Source organism: Mustela lutreola, chromosome 4 (assembly GCF_030435805.1).
Source record: "Mustela lutreola isolate mMusLut2 chromosome 4, mMusLut2.pri, whole genome shotgun sequence".
NCBI lineage: Eukaryota > Metazoa > Chordata > Mammalia > Carnivora > Mustelidae > Mustela > Mustela lutreola.
Genome location: NC_081293.1, coordinates 56,685,705 through 56,702,314, shown reverse-complemented (window position 1 = coordinate 56,702,314; position 16,610 = coordinate 56,685,705). Strand labels below are relative to the sequence as shown.

Sequence of the window (16,610 nt, the reverse complement as noted above, 5' to 3'; positions counted from 1 at the left end):
CCCATTCCGCACCTGTGTCTGTCCCCGCTGGCCAGGCCTGGGCCTTTATGGTTGTTACACATTTTGCTGTCGCCCCTGACTTCAGATACCCGAAGCGACTGCACAAGGTGGTGAGGAGACTGGTCCCGAACTGTGACGTCCGCTTCCTCTTGTCGGAGAGCGGCAGCACCAAGGGGGCTGCCATGGTGACCGCAGTAGCCTCCCGTGTACAGGCCCAACGGAAGCAGATTGACCATGTGCTGGCTCTGTTCCGGCTGACTCAAGAGCAGCTCAAGGATGTGCAGGGCAAGATGCGGACAGAGTTCGAGAACGGGCTGAGAAAGGACACCCACCTGACGGCCACCGTCAAGATGCTGCCTACCTATGTCTGCGGGATGCCGGATGGCACAGGTGGGCCACGATCAGAGCTCGCGCCCAAACTCCTTAAATCCAGTTAGGCTTTAATTTTTTAAAAAAAATTTTAAAAAAGATTTTATATCTTTGAGAGAGGAAGAGAGAGGACGAGCAGGGGAGAAGGAGAGAGGGAGAGAGAGAAGCAGACTACGCACTCAGTAGGGAGCCCAACTCAGGACTCAATCCGAGGACCCTGGGGTCATGACCTGAGCCAAAGGCAGATGCTTAACTGATGGAGCCATCTAGGCACCTCAGGATTTTAGTTTTAAAAGCCTTGTATTCATGTCTGTAATGGAGGGAGGGGGAGTAGGGTAGAAAGTCAGTACAGTGATTCTATTTGCCTTGGTGGATCCTGGGCATTTGCAATGGACAAATACCCTAGTGAGGTCACGCGTGTGTCTGCGTAGCTGAGAACATGGCGTGTACATCATGCTGCTGGCGACGGAAGCCCAGGCTTTGCCCTCGGAGCTGCCATCTGGACACTTGGACTTGTCTGGCTTGTCTCCTGCCTGCTACCCTGCCTCTCCTCTCCCAGGGCTTGGCTCTTCCTCTCTGCTCTCATTGCTTTCTGCCCCTGACTTTTCTGACGCTTGATTCTTCTCTGTGCTCAGCCAAGAGGAGCCACGACACAAGGTGGACTCTTCTTGAGACAACTGACTTCACCTCTCTGAACCTCAGGGGCCTCACTTAGAAATAATGACCTTTGTAAAATGCTCTAGGTCTTGTACTTTGTTTTGGAATCTTTAATTTCATCTCATCCTCAGAACCACTTGGGATGTTTCACAAAGAAAAAAATGATTCCCATTTTATTGCTGCCAAAACGGAGACTCAGAGAGGTCAGATGGCATCCTCAGGGTCGCACAGCTGCACTTGGGGACTCTCAGCAACAGAGATCTTTCCAGAGCCAATATCCTTTGAGTCTACATGGGAAAGAAACTAAGAGCATAAAAGACAGTGTTCAAGTGTTTATTCTTTCGTCCTTTTCATCCTTCTGCCTTCGTTTTTTAATTTTAATTTTTAAATAAAGATTTTACTTATTTGAGAAAGAGTGAGAGAGAGAGAGAGAGCATGAGAGTGGGGTGAGGAGCAGAGAGAGACAGACTCCCTGCCTAGCAGGGAGCCTGATGCAGGGCTCGATCTCAGGACTCTGTGATCATGAGCTGAGCTGAAGGCAGATGCTTAACCGACTGAGCCAGCCAGGTGCCCCTGCCTTCATTTGTCAAAGTTCCATTAAGCACCTACTAAATGTCAGGCTCTGGTCCAGGCCTGGTGATAGCATGGGGAGGGAAACACAGTCCCTACCCTTGTGGAGCCTACGTTCTGTTGGGCTTGCAGACAATAGACAAACACCATATGAGACCCTGTAGCAGCAGGGGCTACGAAGAAAATTGGGAGAAGGGTTTAGAGGGCTGGCTGGGAGTGATGTCTTTAGCAAATTCAGGAACCAGCAGAATGAACAGTGAGGACAGAACAGAATGAGGGAGGCAGAGGGCAAGGTGAAAGGTCATATAGGACAGGCTCTGATGCTCCACCATGTTAGAGAAATGAGAGATAGATACTGTTGGAGTGGCCCTTGATGGTAATAGGGGGCTGGCCTTGACATGGCTTCTTGTGGGTCAGGAGCAGGTGTGGGAATCCACACGTGGGAGAAGCAGGGGGCAGGAAGAACTCTTTCATGCTCATGGGGAATAACTCCTGTAGGCCATAGAGACAGGATGGAAACATCCCCAGATTTCACTGTGGTCAGTATAGCCTGACTTGGATTCGCCTTCAGAGGCTCCTTAAGCTTAAGCATCATATGCAGCCTCTACCAGGTAACAAGAAAAGCGGACTGGCCTTGGACAGGCTCAAAGTGCTGTCCAGGGCCTGGAGGCTGCGCTGGGGGACTGCCACTCTCCTCTGGCTCGGGGGCCCCCAAGGAGAAGGCTCCGAGTCGGCTCTGGGTCGGCAGCTCCTCTTCCTCTCAGTGCCTCCACACCAGCCCCTGCTCTGTGCATGCTGGAGGAACTCAGCGCCCACTTTTTCCCCCCTCAGAGAAAGGAAAGTTCCTGGCCCTGGATCTGGGGGGAACCAACTTCCGGGTCCTCCTGGTAAAGATCAGAAGTGGACGGAGGTCGGTGCGAATGTACAACAAGATCTTTGCCATCCCCTTGGAGATCATGCAGGGCACTGGCGAGGAGGTATAGGCGGGTTGGGGGAGTTCCACACCCCGGGATGCCGGGATGCCGGCCTGCCGCCCCACTGCCCTGTGTTGCTGTTGGCCAGGAATGACTGCCCCTTTCTCCCCACAGCTGTTTGACCACATTGTGCAGTGCATCGCCGATTTCCTGGACTACATGGGCCTCAAGGGAGCCCAGCTGCCTCTGGGCTTCACGTTCTCCTTTCCCTGCCGACAGACAAGCATCGACAAGGTGGGACAGCCCTGCAGACTTGGAGGCAGCCTGGCGTGCTTCCCTCTTCCCCGAGAAGACTCTCACAGGGTCTGGGGCTGAGGAAACGTAACCAAGCCTTTGAACCATTTCATGTTTTCCATTTCTTTCTTTCTTTCTTTTAAGATATTTATTTATTTATTTGATAGACAGAGAGAGATCACAAGTAGGCAGAGAGGCAGGCAGAGAGAGAGAGGGGGAAACAGGCTCCCTGCTGAGCAGAGAGCCCGATATGGGGCTCGATCCCAGGACCCTGAGATCATGACCTGAGCTGAAGGCAGAGGCTTAAACCACTGAGCCACCCAGGCGCCCCGTCATGTTTTCCATTTCTTATGTTCTATTTTCACCTTTAGGAAATAGTTCCTTGTATGTATATACACTATTTTTTTTTTTACTTAAAAAAATTAACATATAATGTATTACTTGCTTCAGGGGTACAGGTCTGTGATTCATCATTCTTACACAATTCACAGCACTCACCAAGCACATACTCTCCCCAATGTCCAGAACCAGCTACCCCATCCCTCCTACTCCCCACCCCCCAGCAACCCTGTTTGTTTCCTGAGGTTAAGAGTCTCTTATGGTTTGTCTCCCTCCCCAGTACCATCTTGTTTCATTTTTCCCTCCCTACCCCCATGGCCTCCTGCCCCACATCTTCTTTATCCATTCATCTGTTGTTGGACATCTAGGCTCTTTCCATAGTTTGTCTATTGTGGACATTGCTGCTATAAACATTTGGGTGCACGTGCCCCTTTGGATCACTACATTTATACACACTAGTTTTTTTTAAAGATTTTGTTTATTTATTTGACAGATAGAGATCGCAAGTAGGCAGAGAGGCAGGCAGAGAGAGAGAGAGGAGGAAGCAGGCTCCCTGCTGAGCAGAGAACCCGATGTGGGGCTCGATCCCAGAACCCTGGGATCATGACCTGAGCTGAAGGCAGAGGCTTTAACCCACTGAGCCACCCAGGCGCCCCTATACACACTATTTTTAATCACTGTGTTGTGGGAAAGTAAAACAGGGGCTCAGAGAGGTTAAGTCAGTTGTCCAAGTTGCCACATCTATAAACTGTGGTGGAAGGTTCCAATCCAGGACACTGGTGTGAGAGCCCAGGCTCTTGCATTTTGCCTCTGGGGGAGACCAGCACCCAAAACCAATGTCCTGAAACCATCTTGGCTGTAATACACAATACACCTATATATACAATTAAAACCTGCAAGTCAAGAAATAATGTCCTTGTTGTATGCATTCCACTCTCTTCTCTATCCCATCGCATTTTGAATATGAGAAGCTTGAGCCACACTGGTCTTGTCTGATGGGTTGGTACAAAATCAGAACGGGAACAGATCTCTTCAGGGCTCTGAGAACACCATGGAAACACCCATGCCAGCAGCTCCTTCCTGCCCTAATTAAATCAGAGAATGGGGAGACAGGGGTTTAAAAGGCTGAAATATCTGGTCACACACCTAGCTCTCTTAAAATTAAAAATGCCAGAAGGCTAAGAGCCAGAATATCCATTTCTCAAGATTCCATTTTTCAAACATGTGCCGAGAAGGAGTGATCAAGGATGTTCACTACAGCACCCCTTTTAATAATGAAACATGAGAAATCGCTCCCATGGCAGCAGAGGGTGACTGAAGACACTGGCAGAGCCATCATAAGGAATTACTTCCTTGATCTGCATTTACCAGGCACACACGTAGTGGTGCTCAGTGCCGGACACGGTTCTAAGTGCTTCGCGGATGCTACCCACCGGACTGGGAGGAACAGAGCGAGAGCGTGGGTCTGGAAGCTGAATCTTGGCTTCTCCACTTACTGACTGAATGACCCTGGGCAAATTGTTTAACCTCTCCGGACCTTGGTTTCCTCATTTAAAAACTGGAGATAAAAATAGTACTTATTTCACAAGTATTCTTTATTTCTACGCAATTATATTTGAGGAATATTCTGCTCGGTGAAGACATGGGGCAGATCCACATGAACTGACCTGGAAAGGTCTAGAAGACACATTATTAAGTAAGAAAACCAATTTCCACTAGTCCACACACAGTGTGAATTTATTTTAAAGTAACGTAAACGGAGAGAAAGAGGTCTGGAGGGAGTCCTATCAGCCTGAGAGTAGAGGTTACCTCTCAGACTGGGGGGATGGGCAGTTAAAGGGGACTTTGTCCTTACCAGTAACACTTTAATTTTTTACAAGGGCAACATATTACTGTATGACTGCTGCCATTAAAAATTAATATACCATTAAGACAGCTGTGTGCAGCTGTCCACAGTCCTGAATGATCAATGAACTCCCAGGCACAGCAGCTCTTCCTGACCCAGGATACTGGGTCTCGAGGCCTCTTCCAGGAGTTCTGACAGGTTCATGGATACTCTGTTAAGAGGGAGGGGTAGACAGATGGACAGCTGGGAGCAAAGCCACTGATGGCTAGGGAGAAAAAAGAAAGACTTTTAAAAATATATTATTTTTTGTGTAACAGCAACATTTTCAACTGTGGGTGTTGAATCTCTGGTGTTCTGCATACATCCATCAGTGAAGGGACAAGGGAGCCGAACTCCCCAAGGACTTGGAGAGAAGGAGGGAAACCAGGGCTAAGAGGCCCAGGGTGAGATGGCCATCTAGCCCATGGGGGTGAGGGCACTGCCGTCAGAGCTGTTCACTCCTGCTCCCACCCCAGCAGCTCTCTTGGCCTAGACACCCCAGCTAGACGTGCCCTCACCCCACCTCCAGCTCAGGCTACAGAGTCTGAGGCTAGACTAACTCCACCTCTGGCTAGGAGTGTAAACTTGGGCTTTCTCTTAAAAAATGAAAAATAGGGTGCCTGGGTGGCTCAGATCTGCCTTCGGCTCAGGTTATGATCCCAGGGTCCTGGGATCGAGTCCTGCATTGGGCTCTCTGCTCAGCAGGGAGCCTGCTTCTCCATCTGCCTCTCTCTCTCTGTCTCTCGTGAATAAATACAGTAAATCTTTTAAAAATGAAAAATACTTTTTCTCAATATTGTAAAAATTATACAAGCGAACTTTGGGAAAACTAGAAAATATGGACACCCAAAAAGGAAAGACTAAAAGGCACCCATAATCTTGAACCCAGAGAGAACCCTTGTCAACTTCCTGGGATAGGCATTGTTGCATACCTTTTTCTAGATATGAATGTGTGTGTGTGCATGCATGCATGTGTCTGTGTGGTTTTTAAAAGAATAATATCTGTATTTGTTTAGTGTGTGTTCACTTTACAGTGTGTGGTGACCATCTTTCTCTAACGTTCACTGTTCTCTGACAGCCTGATTTTTTATGACTGTTTAATATTTTCTATATTCATGCACAAGATAATAGATCTCTATCATTAGAACGATAGGCTGCCTCTAGTTTTTCACTGTGGAACCATGCTTTGATGGATATGTTGTAGCTTTTAACTTTAATCACATCTTCATCTGTCCTTGGCTGAATTAAACATGGAATCACGATGACCCAGGCCTAGTGACAAGCAGCCGACCACAGCACTTTGCATCTTTCTGATGCTGAGGTTGGGCAGTGGTCCCAGCAAACGGTTGCTCAAATGAATTTCTCCTCCTCTCCTTCAGGCAACACTCATTGAGTGGACCAAAGGCTTCAAGGCCACTGACTGTGAAGGGGAAGACATGGTGGACATGCTCAGGGAAGCCATCAAGAGGAGAAATGTATGTTACAGTGTTGAGGCTCATGCCTGACCTTGCGCCTTTTCCCAGGCCCCTTTGCTCTGCCACCCTGTGCCCCCCTTGGACTGATACACCCCTCCTGAGACTACCTGGTGTGCACACCCAACTTTACAGTATGGTTGCTTCCTTTGCAGGAGTTCGACCTGGACATAGTTGCAGTTGTGAATGACACAGTGGGGACCATGATGACCTGCGGCCATGAAGATCCTAATTGTGAGATTGGCCTGATTGCAGGTAAGTGGTCAGGCATGTCCCATTAGACTACTCATGTCTGATCTTCTGGTGGTTTCCTTTTTACATGGTGTGGGGCTGGGCCAGGGGTGAGGCTGGCGTGGATGGAACATTGTTCCATTACACAGATGCTCTAAAGCCAGCTTTGTCCGTGGCAGAGATGAAGTTAAGATCAGGAGTCCAGGTTTCCTAATTTCTAAGACTTGACTTAGTATCTTTCTCCTTAAGAGCCCTAAGCCAACATTGTCCTTTTGTTGAGGAAGGAGAATGACACAGAAAGACGAGATTTTTAAATTAGGGGTTGGGGGCAGATTATCTGGAGTAGAAAGAGACCGCTCTTGGCTTGGGGCTGATTTCCATGCAGCTCTGATGTACATTTCCTCTGTTAGCTGACCTCTTCTGGCTGTGGGCATGAGGACGGGGAAGAGCTGGAAAGAAACCTAGAAGGGAAGGGGGTGGCCTGACATGTGATAGAGGCATTTGAGGGGACTTTGAGAGAATTCTGGCAGTGATTAAGGGCAAGGATGGATTTCAGAGGGCTGACTTTCTAATTGGCAAGGAGATGGGTAAGGTTTGAACTGGTAAAGACAGAGGCGATGAGCATTGCAACTGACAGGCACAGGTTAGTCATGAAAGAATCAGGGAAATTTGTTCCAGTTGTCTGTCTGGGCTTCCTGAAGGGGAGCAGTGGGTAGAACAAGGAGATGGGGATATAGTGAGATGCTTCCAAGGTCAGCTAAGAGGTTTCATCTCACTGGAACTCTTATCCACTTGGTGATGATGGACAGGTTACCCACTCTGCCTGGACTTGAGTTTCTTCATCTGTGGTAGGGGTCAGGCTAGAATTACGAGGGCAATGGGGTGAGACTTGTTTGATTGAACATAATAGTTGCCTGGACTGTTGCACTGAGAATAGTTCTGAGATCAGGTCAGGGGCAAAGGAGAGAGAAGGTGGCCACAGACACCAATGTTTATATCTCCAAGACTAGATAATTCCTCATGGTCCCTTCTAGCTCTGGCTGCTAAGTATGACTACTTGGGAGCCCATTTTGGGTGCCTGTAGCTTCACAGTAATGGTGAGGATAGGAAAGAGATGATCCGATGCAATGGTGAGGAGGAGGGGGAGGATGGTGTCCTCTCTTGTACCACATACTGTGTGGAGGAAGCATCTTGTTGTTTTCTTTAGAAAACCCTATAAGGCAGGGATTACTTCCTTTTTATAGATGAAGAAGATGGACCTCTGAAAGATGAGATTCTTGCCTGTAATCCCTGTGTTGTGAGGGTAAAGCTGGAATTCACACCCAGTCGTATCTGACTCCAAACCTAAATTCCTCTCTACTGCCCTCCTCTGCCTCTTTAGGGCCTGGGGATGTCTCTTGAGACTAAAGTCCCTTCATGATTCCTTTCAGGAACAGGCAGCAACATGTGTTACATGGAGGAGATGAGGAACATCGAACTGCTGGAGGGGGACGAAGGGAAGATGTGCATTAACACAGAATGGGGGGGATTTGGAGATAATGGCTGCTTAGATGACATCCGGACCCAGTATGACAAGGAGGTGGATGAGGGGTCCTTGAACCCTGGCAAACAGAGGTGAGGAGGGCCAGTGTGTATATGTAAGCAGGGTGTGCACTGTATGACTTTATCAGACCGAGGGAGGGGTACTACATTCATATCGTAGCCGCTATAGCATTGTATTTTAATTATACGTCCCCATCAGAGGTCAGTGATGGGTCTTATTGGAACAAAAGCAAAATACAGGACAAGTTTCCAAGGAGTAGAAAGAAGGGGTGACTTTTTCTAATTACCATAAGGTACCATAAGGTCTAGGGTGGCTTTGGAAGTGATTTAAACACAGTCACCAAGTTTACTCACTGTGGGCCAAATGTTACAGGGCAGGGGCATGCTAATTCAGTGGGCCTGCTCAGGGTGGGCTTCTAGGACATCCTAGAGGTCAACAACCTCAGCCTTTCAAGGGCTGCTACCAGGTTGGTGACCTCTGTTGTTCTGGGGGTAGAGAAGTGACAGCAGGTGGCAGATGGGAGCACTGGTTCTCAGTCATGATGTCATGTCCCACCAGGGGCCACAGTCACTGGGGAGAGAGATTCCCATTACTAGCCGTACCAAAAATAGGGAAACCAACAAATGATTCTTTAAAAAAAAAAATAAGTACATTTTTGCTTGTGTTCTCGTCTAGCTTCTCAAGGAAAAGAGAAAGAGGCAGGTAGGGGTAGAAGAAACGTGCTAGGAATTGATAATTAACTCAGGCCCTTCCATGACAGCAGGTGTTGGCAAACTTTTTCTGTAAAGGACCAGATTGTAAATGTTTTACTATGAGGCCATATGGTCTTTGTCATAATTAAGCTCAGTGTCTTAGTATATAAAATAAGATGAAAATATAGATTTATCATGATGATGATATCCCAGTGGGGAAGTTGAACAGATAGGAAATGTAATGGGATATGTGGGCCACAGATACCTTGTAGCTGTGGAACCAAGAACCAAGTATCCATACAAGGAGATACCTGGGAAAGGCCAGCGCTAGCCTTAATCATCCTTGGCCTTCCTTTAGCACTAGTCTTTGTAGCTAGGAGGAAGATGAGCTGTGGGGAGCTCAGCTGAACCAGGGCTTGCTCCAAAAAGAAGGGACCTTATCTCTGAATCCCAACTTGGGACATTTGAGTATCATGGCTCTTCTTAAGGGGCAAGTGCCGCCTTCTTCTTTTTTTAAGATTTTATTTATTTATTTGTCAGAAAGAGAGAGAGAGAGAGTACAAGGGGGAACAGCAGTCGGAGAGGGAAGCAGGCTTCTTGCTGAGCAAGGAGCCCAATGTGGGACTCAATCCCAGGACCCTGGGATCATGACCTGAACCAAAGGGAGACGCTTAACCGGCTGAGCCACCTAGGCAGCCCAGCACCTCATCACTGTTAGTGACACTGTCTCACCAGCCTGTGCGCAGTGCCTGGTCAGTGCCTGGTCAGGGCCTGCTGGTTACAAAGTCCCTTCTCCTCTTGTTTCTTCCCTCAGGGAGCTCACAGCCTGGTTTAAAAGGGGGGTTTGGCTCCCTTCCAACATGTTCAAGATCTCCTGGTGTGTGGAGTTTAAGTATAGTATTTCACAGAGCAGAATCTCTAATGGAACAGATTTCTTCAAATGCAAAGCCAAAGGGGATCTAGTAAACCAGATTCATAACACAAAGCCAGGGAGAACTGGCTCTGGGACCTGGAAAGGAACTCACTCAGTGCCCGCTGTGGACCAGATGCTGGCCTCCCAACACTCTTGCAGGATCAGGCTTTTGCTGTCTGTTTTACAGATGATGGCTCACAGTACTTGCTCCTGTGCCCAGCATGGGGCAGTGTGGGGACCTGCCTTCCTCCCGGTCCACAGGGCTCCAAAGACTGGCTGTCTCACATCGTGCAGACTTCTGCATTGCCCTTCTCTGGGCCTACTGCCCACTCTGTACCATCCCAAACCAGGCGGCTGTTGGATGCCAGTGGTCTACCTTCCATACCCAGACCCATGGTCCTTTCGTGAACCACTCACCAGGGCTGATTTTCCTGCTCATACTTTCCTGCTTATCCCTATTCTCCAAACAGATATGAGAAAATGACAAGTGGAATGTACCTGGGGGAGATTGTGCGGCAGATCCTGATTGACCTGACCAAGCAGGGTCTCCTCTTCCGTGGGCAGATTTCAGAGCGTCTCCGGACCAGGGGCATCTTTGAAACCAAGTTCCTGTCTCAGATCGAAAGGTAATGTGGGATCAAGTTCATGTGCTCGTGTGAGAGGCCCTCACTGGAATGTGCTGCTGTCAGGCTGGGGTCCAGCAGACTTGAGATTTAAAAATAAAGACATGAAGGGCCTGGCTGGGCAAAAGGTTTCTTTCTGGAGCTGCTCTGTCTCTCTAGCAGCATGAAGAATCATAGCACACAGTCAAAGCGCCCGTTGCATGCCAAGGCCCTGAGCTTACCAAACTGATAACATAGGGGTTAGCTTAGGCTGAAAAAACTGATCCTTTTTTGTTTCTGAAAAGGTGATGTGTCCATAATATGAAAAAAAAAAAACTTTTAAAAAATCACCCATGTGCTTGCGACTAACTATAACTGTTTTGATTTTTGCATATTCCCTTCCAAGTTTTTCAATATGTGTAAACATATTTTAGTAATTACAATCATAGCACACATATCATTCTATATATTATTTACTTAGTGTTTGTACATGACAATTTTCCATTATAATTCTGGTTTTCTATTTTATTTTTTATTATGAAAAATTATAACATATATAAGAGTGAGGGAATGGTAAAATGATTCTAATGTTTGCATCACCACCTTCAACAATGATCAACTCACAGCCAGACTCAGTCCATTAATATACTCTTGCTTTTCCCACCCCCAAGCTGGATTAATTAATATCCTGCCAGTGTTTCTATTTTCCAGATTGCCTAAAAATAATGTTTTTACAGTTCATTTGTTTGCGTCCATATCCAAAGTTCATACGGTGCAGCTGGTTGATATGTCTTTTAAAAATCTCTTTTAATGTATAGATTTCTCCTTTTGTTTCCCCTTGGAGTACATTTGATGAGGAAACTGTATCCTAGAAGTTTCCTGTGTTCTAGATTTTGCTGATTTCACTTTTAGCATTTTTCTCTCCCTTGTATTTCTTGGAAACTCACAAGAAGATCGAGATGCCTGGTTAGATTCAGTGTTGAAGTTTGGACAAGAATATGTCATAGGTGGCATTGAATTTTCTGTCTCTGTCTCTTTTATGTTGTTAGCAGTCATTGATGCTCATTGCCTAGATCTGTGATTGTAAAATGATGGTAAGTTAATGCTAATAGTCCGGCATTTTCTAGCTGGAATACTTCTAGAAAGAGAAACTTCCTCCTCTCAATTCTTTGGTATAATTATCATTTTAAATAGCTGCGTGATGTTATATGATATTGCTGTACTGTAATTTACTAAACTTTCCCTTTAATATAAGATGTCTAGCTTATAATTTATGGATTTCTGCAATTCTGAGCAATACCATAATTATTCTTCTTGTGTTATCATTTGCATCTCACAAATTATTTCCTTAGGAGTAGAAGCATTTGGTTAAAAGAAGCATTTCCCTATGGACACACTTTTAAAAAGATAGTTCTGGTTTCCACTACCACCAGTGATGTACAAATGTGTTGGTTTCGCTGCTTTTCCTACCAGCACTGGTTCTTATTAGAGATTTTGTATTTGGAATTTCTGTCAATTTGCATTCATTCAGTTAATTTTACTGGTCTTTATGGCCAGATGCCAGCAAGCCAAATACCACTTTGGGAGACAAGGAAAACTCTTTAGAAGTGAAAGCAGTGTACTTAATGAGAGAACTCTGCAGAGCAGATCTTGCTGTCTAAGGAGATGAAGGTAGAATCAGTAACAGCAGCAGCAATTTTGTGTTTTCAGAAATGTTGATCAGCAGATACCCAGCATCCTTTTATTTATGAATTTTTTTGGTCTGGCTTCAACCCATGAGATTCAAAGTTAAAAGTCATCACCTTTGATGATCAGAGGATCTTCTTTTGCTGCGGGGGGGGCAAATGGTTTCTTCCTCCTGTGCAAGAGATAAGCAGATGGACTATCTTTGCCTTTTTTTTTTTTTTTGCCTGAGTACAAAGGAAGATGTCCCTGGACAAGGGTAAGTTAGCAGGACCTATATGCCTCTAGGAATATTTGCTTCTGGCACACCAAAGGCGTCTGCTTTGGATGCTATGATTTCCAGTTTCTAGGTATTTTATGTATTTTTAAACTTCATGGAATAAAAATCATATCCAATGTCGTGCCAGTTGGGAATGGGAGGTGCTATGTGCACTGTGGCCCATTTCAAAGCACATTGTCCAATGGATGTACCAGGGACCTTGGGGGGAATCCTGGGCTTACCTCCGAGACTGAGTTTAAGATTGCTTGTGCTGTGTGAGCTGGGGCAAGTCGCTTTACCTCTCTGGATGACAATTTCTTTCATTATAGAGGATAAATGCTCTACTGCTTAACCCCAATGATCAACCCAATCAATGGTCAAGTAGGGGAATGTACATGAAAGTACTAGGTAAACTGTGATGGGCTAGGTGAGCTAGGTAAACTAGGTAAACTGTGATGGGCTAGGTGAACTAGGTGAGCTAGGTAAACTAATGGGCTAGGTGAACTAGGTGAGCTGGGTTAACTGTGATGGCCAAACTGTGGAAAGAATTTCAGGTTTTGTTATTTTATATACTGAAAAAAAAATCCACTTTTTTTCATCCTATACAAATATTACTCATTCATAAGCAAAAGGAAGGGGCACCTGGCTGGGCTCAGTCGGAAGAGCATGTGACTCTTGGTCTAGTGGTTGTGAGTTCAATTCCCAATGTTGGGTATAGATAGACATTACTTTTTTTAAAAAAAAGATTTTATTTATTTATTTGAGAGAGAAAGAGAAAGAGAGACAGAGCATGAACAGAGAGAGGGAGAGGCAGACTCCCCACTGACCAGGGAGCCCAATGTAGGGCTCTATCTCAGAACCCTGAGATCATGACCTGAGCTGAAGGAGACACTTAACTGACTGAGCCACCCAGGTTTCCTGGGTGTAGAGATTACTTAAATTAAAAAAAAAAAAAAAAAAAAAAAAAAAAGCAAAAGGAAGAAAGAAAGAACTACTATAATCATACCAGCATCTAAATAGATTTCCTTCTGCCCTTTTTTTTTCCTGAGCAAAGACAAATCTTCAAAAACAAAACCAAATCAAGATCATATGGTACATAGCATTTTACCATCTATTTTTTTCACTTAATATGTTGTGAACATTTGCATTAAACATTCTTATGCAAGCTCATCATTGGGATCTACAAAGGATTCTATTATCTGACTACACCACCATTTACCTATTGAATCCGCTCTATGGCCAGAAGGGTTATTTCTCAATTTTTCTCCCTTGATAACAGTCTTCCCTACATATTCCCTGAGACAGTCAAGGCTATAATTTTACATTGTGTAGCTTGGAAGTCAGAGCTCCTTAAGTTCCCTGGGAGATAATCAGGGTCTAGACTTGAGGCCAGCCTGTCCCCAGAGCAGGTGCTTCTGTGCTTATGGTCCGGTGGGTGGGTTCCTGTTCACTAAGGTGCTGATTTTACATTGTTTATTAATTTATTCACTTCCCCATTGAATGTACACAGCCCTATGCTGGTTTCTATTGAGAACAGAATACAGTCTTACCCTCATAGAGCACGTAGTCTAGTCGGGAAGAAAAAACAGAAAATTAGAAAAAGTTAAGGGGAAGGAAAATTGGCCTCCAGTTGAACAGGGCCCAAGTAGCGGGAGCTCCCATGCTTAGTGGGACAGGTTAGACTGGGTGTGAGAAGGCGGGTGCTTGAATCCCTGCTCTTGACTCTCTGTGGATGTCTCTAGCACCGTGAACCTCAGATTCCTCTTCGGAAAACGCACACCAGATGTGTTAGTTGCTGAATCTAATAAGAACTTCTAGTGAGATAATAGGTTTGAACATGCCTAACACAAGAGGTGCCCACACATTATTTCTGGAAGGTGGTGGGACTTCCGAGGGCTTGGGGAGGCAGATTGCAGGCTTCCTGGAGTCCCAGCTTCTGTGGCATTCTGCGCTAACTCAGCCATTGCTTGGATCATTTTTCCCTCCTTCCTCCTGGGGCATTGGAGGCTGCAGAGTTGTGAATCATGTGGAGCAGGTTTGAGGGCTCTGAGAAGCAGGTCCTGACGTCCCGCTCTGCTTGCCCGCAGCGATCGGCTGGCCCTCCTCCAGGTCAGGAGGATTCTGCAGCAGCTGGGCCTGGACAGCACATGTGAGGACAGCATCGTGGTGAAAGAGGTGTGCGGAGCCGTGTCCCGGAGGGCGGCCCAGCTCTACGGTGCTGGCCTGGCTGCCATCGTGGAGAAAAGGAGGGAAGACCAGGGGCTAGAGTACTTGAACATCACCGTGGGAGTGGACGGCACCCTGTACAAGCTGCACCCGCAGTGAGTGCGCTGGAGAGGCCGGGATGGGAGGGCATGGACCCCACTCTATCTAACAGACAAGGTGTGAGCCTGCAGGGCTCTCTCCCCCAGTGGTTAGGATGTGGGAGTATTCGCCGTCCTCTCTGGACCCCATGCTCCTCGAGGCAGTCGTAATCTCCACCTTGTAGGACTGCATAAGGATTGAGGTCCCAGTGCTCCACAAATGCATGTGACTAGTTCTAACTACTCCCACCAGACCTCACGGGGAAGCAAGGAGAACTGAGTATTTTGCACTGCACACAGCATTTGTCAAGTATGAACAGGTCATAATTTTCTTAGCTCAGAGCCAGTGGACAGAAGGATTAATGTAAGTTTGAATCCTGGCTCCACCACTTAGAAGCTGGGAGACCTAGGCCCAGTTTCTTACCATCTCTGAGCCTCAGTTCTTAATCTGTAAAACGATGACAAAAATCTTACCTACCTCATAGGTTGTCATGAGGGCAAAGTTAAACAGTGTGTGTAGAGTGTATGGCACATCACAAAAATGTCAGTCATTAAAGCTGTTATTTTTTTTTTTGAAAGCTATTATTTTTCTTTAATGTTTAATAGATTGTTTTGGTGAAGAGAAAAAGTATTAATTTTATAAAGATTTCCAATCATATTGAAACCTATACACGAACATACTGTTATCATAATTCTGGATCATTAGCTCTTCCAATGATGATGGCTCATTATCCGAAATAATGGACTGCTATCTTTTCTTGTTTTTCCCCTTAGAATCACTTATTTTATTATTATTATTATTGTTTTTATTATTATTTTGTTGACATCTCATTTGATCTATTAATGGGAAAAAGACAAAGGAAATCAATTTTTTTTTTAAAAACCTGGGGTTTTCTGATTTACTGTGCTGTCTGCTATCAACTGTTAATTACTTTCCTAGAATCATATGGACTTTTAAAATCTTAATTCATAACTGATTGACTAGAAAACATCCCATAGCCAATCTAACCACCAAGGTCAATGTGCTGGAAGGCAGGGTTTTGGAACGACTCAGTAACCAGCCCTTCACACTGCTTTCCCTCTGTCACCCCCATCTCCACCCTAACGCTTTAAGGCTTATCTGTAGTTTAAAATTAAAGGAAATGGACCATCTTATCAAAAGAGAGTCGATCCTTAGTGTTGAGATTTTAGGTATAAGAGAAGTGGGATTATAGAAATAAAAATGGATATAGGAGCAGAACTTCCTGTCCTCTCAAATGAGACCCCTGGATAAACATCTTTATTTAAGTTGGTCCATGGTGCTGGGATTGCTTATGAAGTGATATATATACTATGGAATATGCAGTTGAAAGACTCTCATTCTAGGAAAATTAGTTAAAGAACATTTTCATTACTTTTGGTTCCACAAGAATCACTTATTTCTGATGTGGTACCAACAAGCCTCTCTCTTAAACCAAAACTGGACCAAAGGACAAAAACCACATGATCATACCTTTTTTCTTTTTTAAATTTTTATTTATTTGTTTGTTTGTTTATTTGTTTACTTGTTTATTTATTTGAGAGAGAGAGAGAGCAGGGAGAGGAGCCAAGGGGGAGGGAGAAGGACAAGCAGACTCTGCTGAGCGTAGAGCCTGATGGAAGGCTCGATCTCACGACCATGAGACCATGGCCTGAGCTAAAATCAAGAGTCAGATGCTTCACCTGAGCCACCCAGGCACCCCGTAATAATTGCTTTTAAACTGTTATTTATTACACTTTGTATGTATATTCTATATGTGAAACACCGATAATAGTCTCTGGCTTTAGTAGTTGCTCAATAAAAGGTACAATTAAAACAGCTCTTCATCAAGTGGTATGGGAAGCCTGTAGAAGCAATCTGGAAGG

The 16,610-nt window shown here is 45.5% G+C and overlaps 1 protein-coding gene across 1 annotated transcript in view; it reads left to right on the top strand.

Moving 5' to 3' along the window:
* Nucleotides 1-16,610, top strand: part of HKDC1 (hexokinase domain containing 1) — a 42,457-nt gene that overhangs the window by 24,818 nt on the left and 1,029 nt on the right. The window contains exons 10-17 of the mRNA XM_059170065.1: nt 86-390; nt 2,428-2,573; nt 2,685-2,804; nt 6,408-6,503; nt 6,656-6,755; nt 8,162-8,345; nt 10,350-10,505; nt 14,511-14,744. Of these exons, the coding sequence (XP_059026048.1) occupies nt 86-390; nt 2,428-2,573; nt 2,685-2,804; nt 6,408-6,503; nt 6,656-6,755; nt 8,162-8,345; nt 10,350-10,505; nt 14,511-14,744 (1,341 nt within the window). The remainder of the gene's footprint in view (nt 1-85; nt 391-2,427; nt 2,574-2,684; nt 2,805-6,407; nt 6,504-6,655; nt 6,756-8,161; nt 8,346-10,349; nt 10,506-14,510; nt 14,745-16,610) is intronic.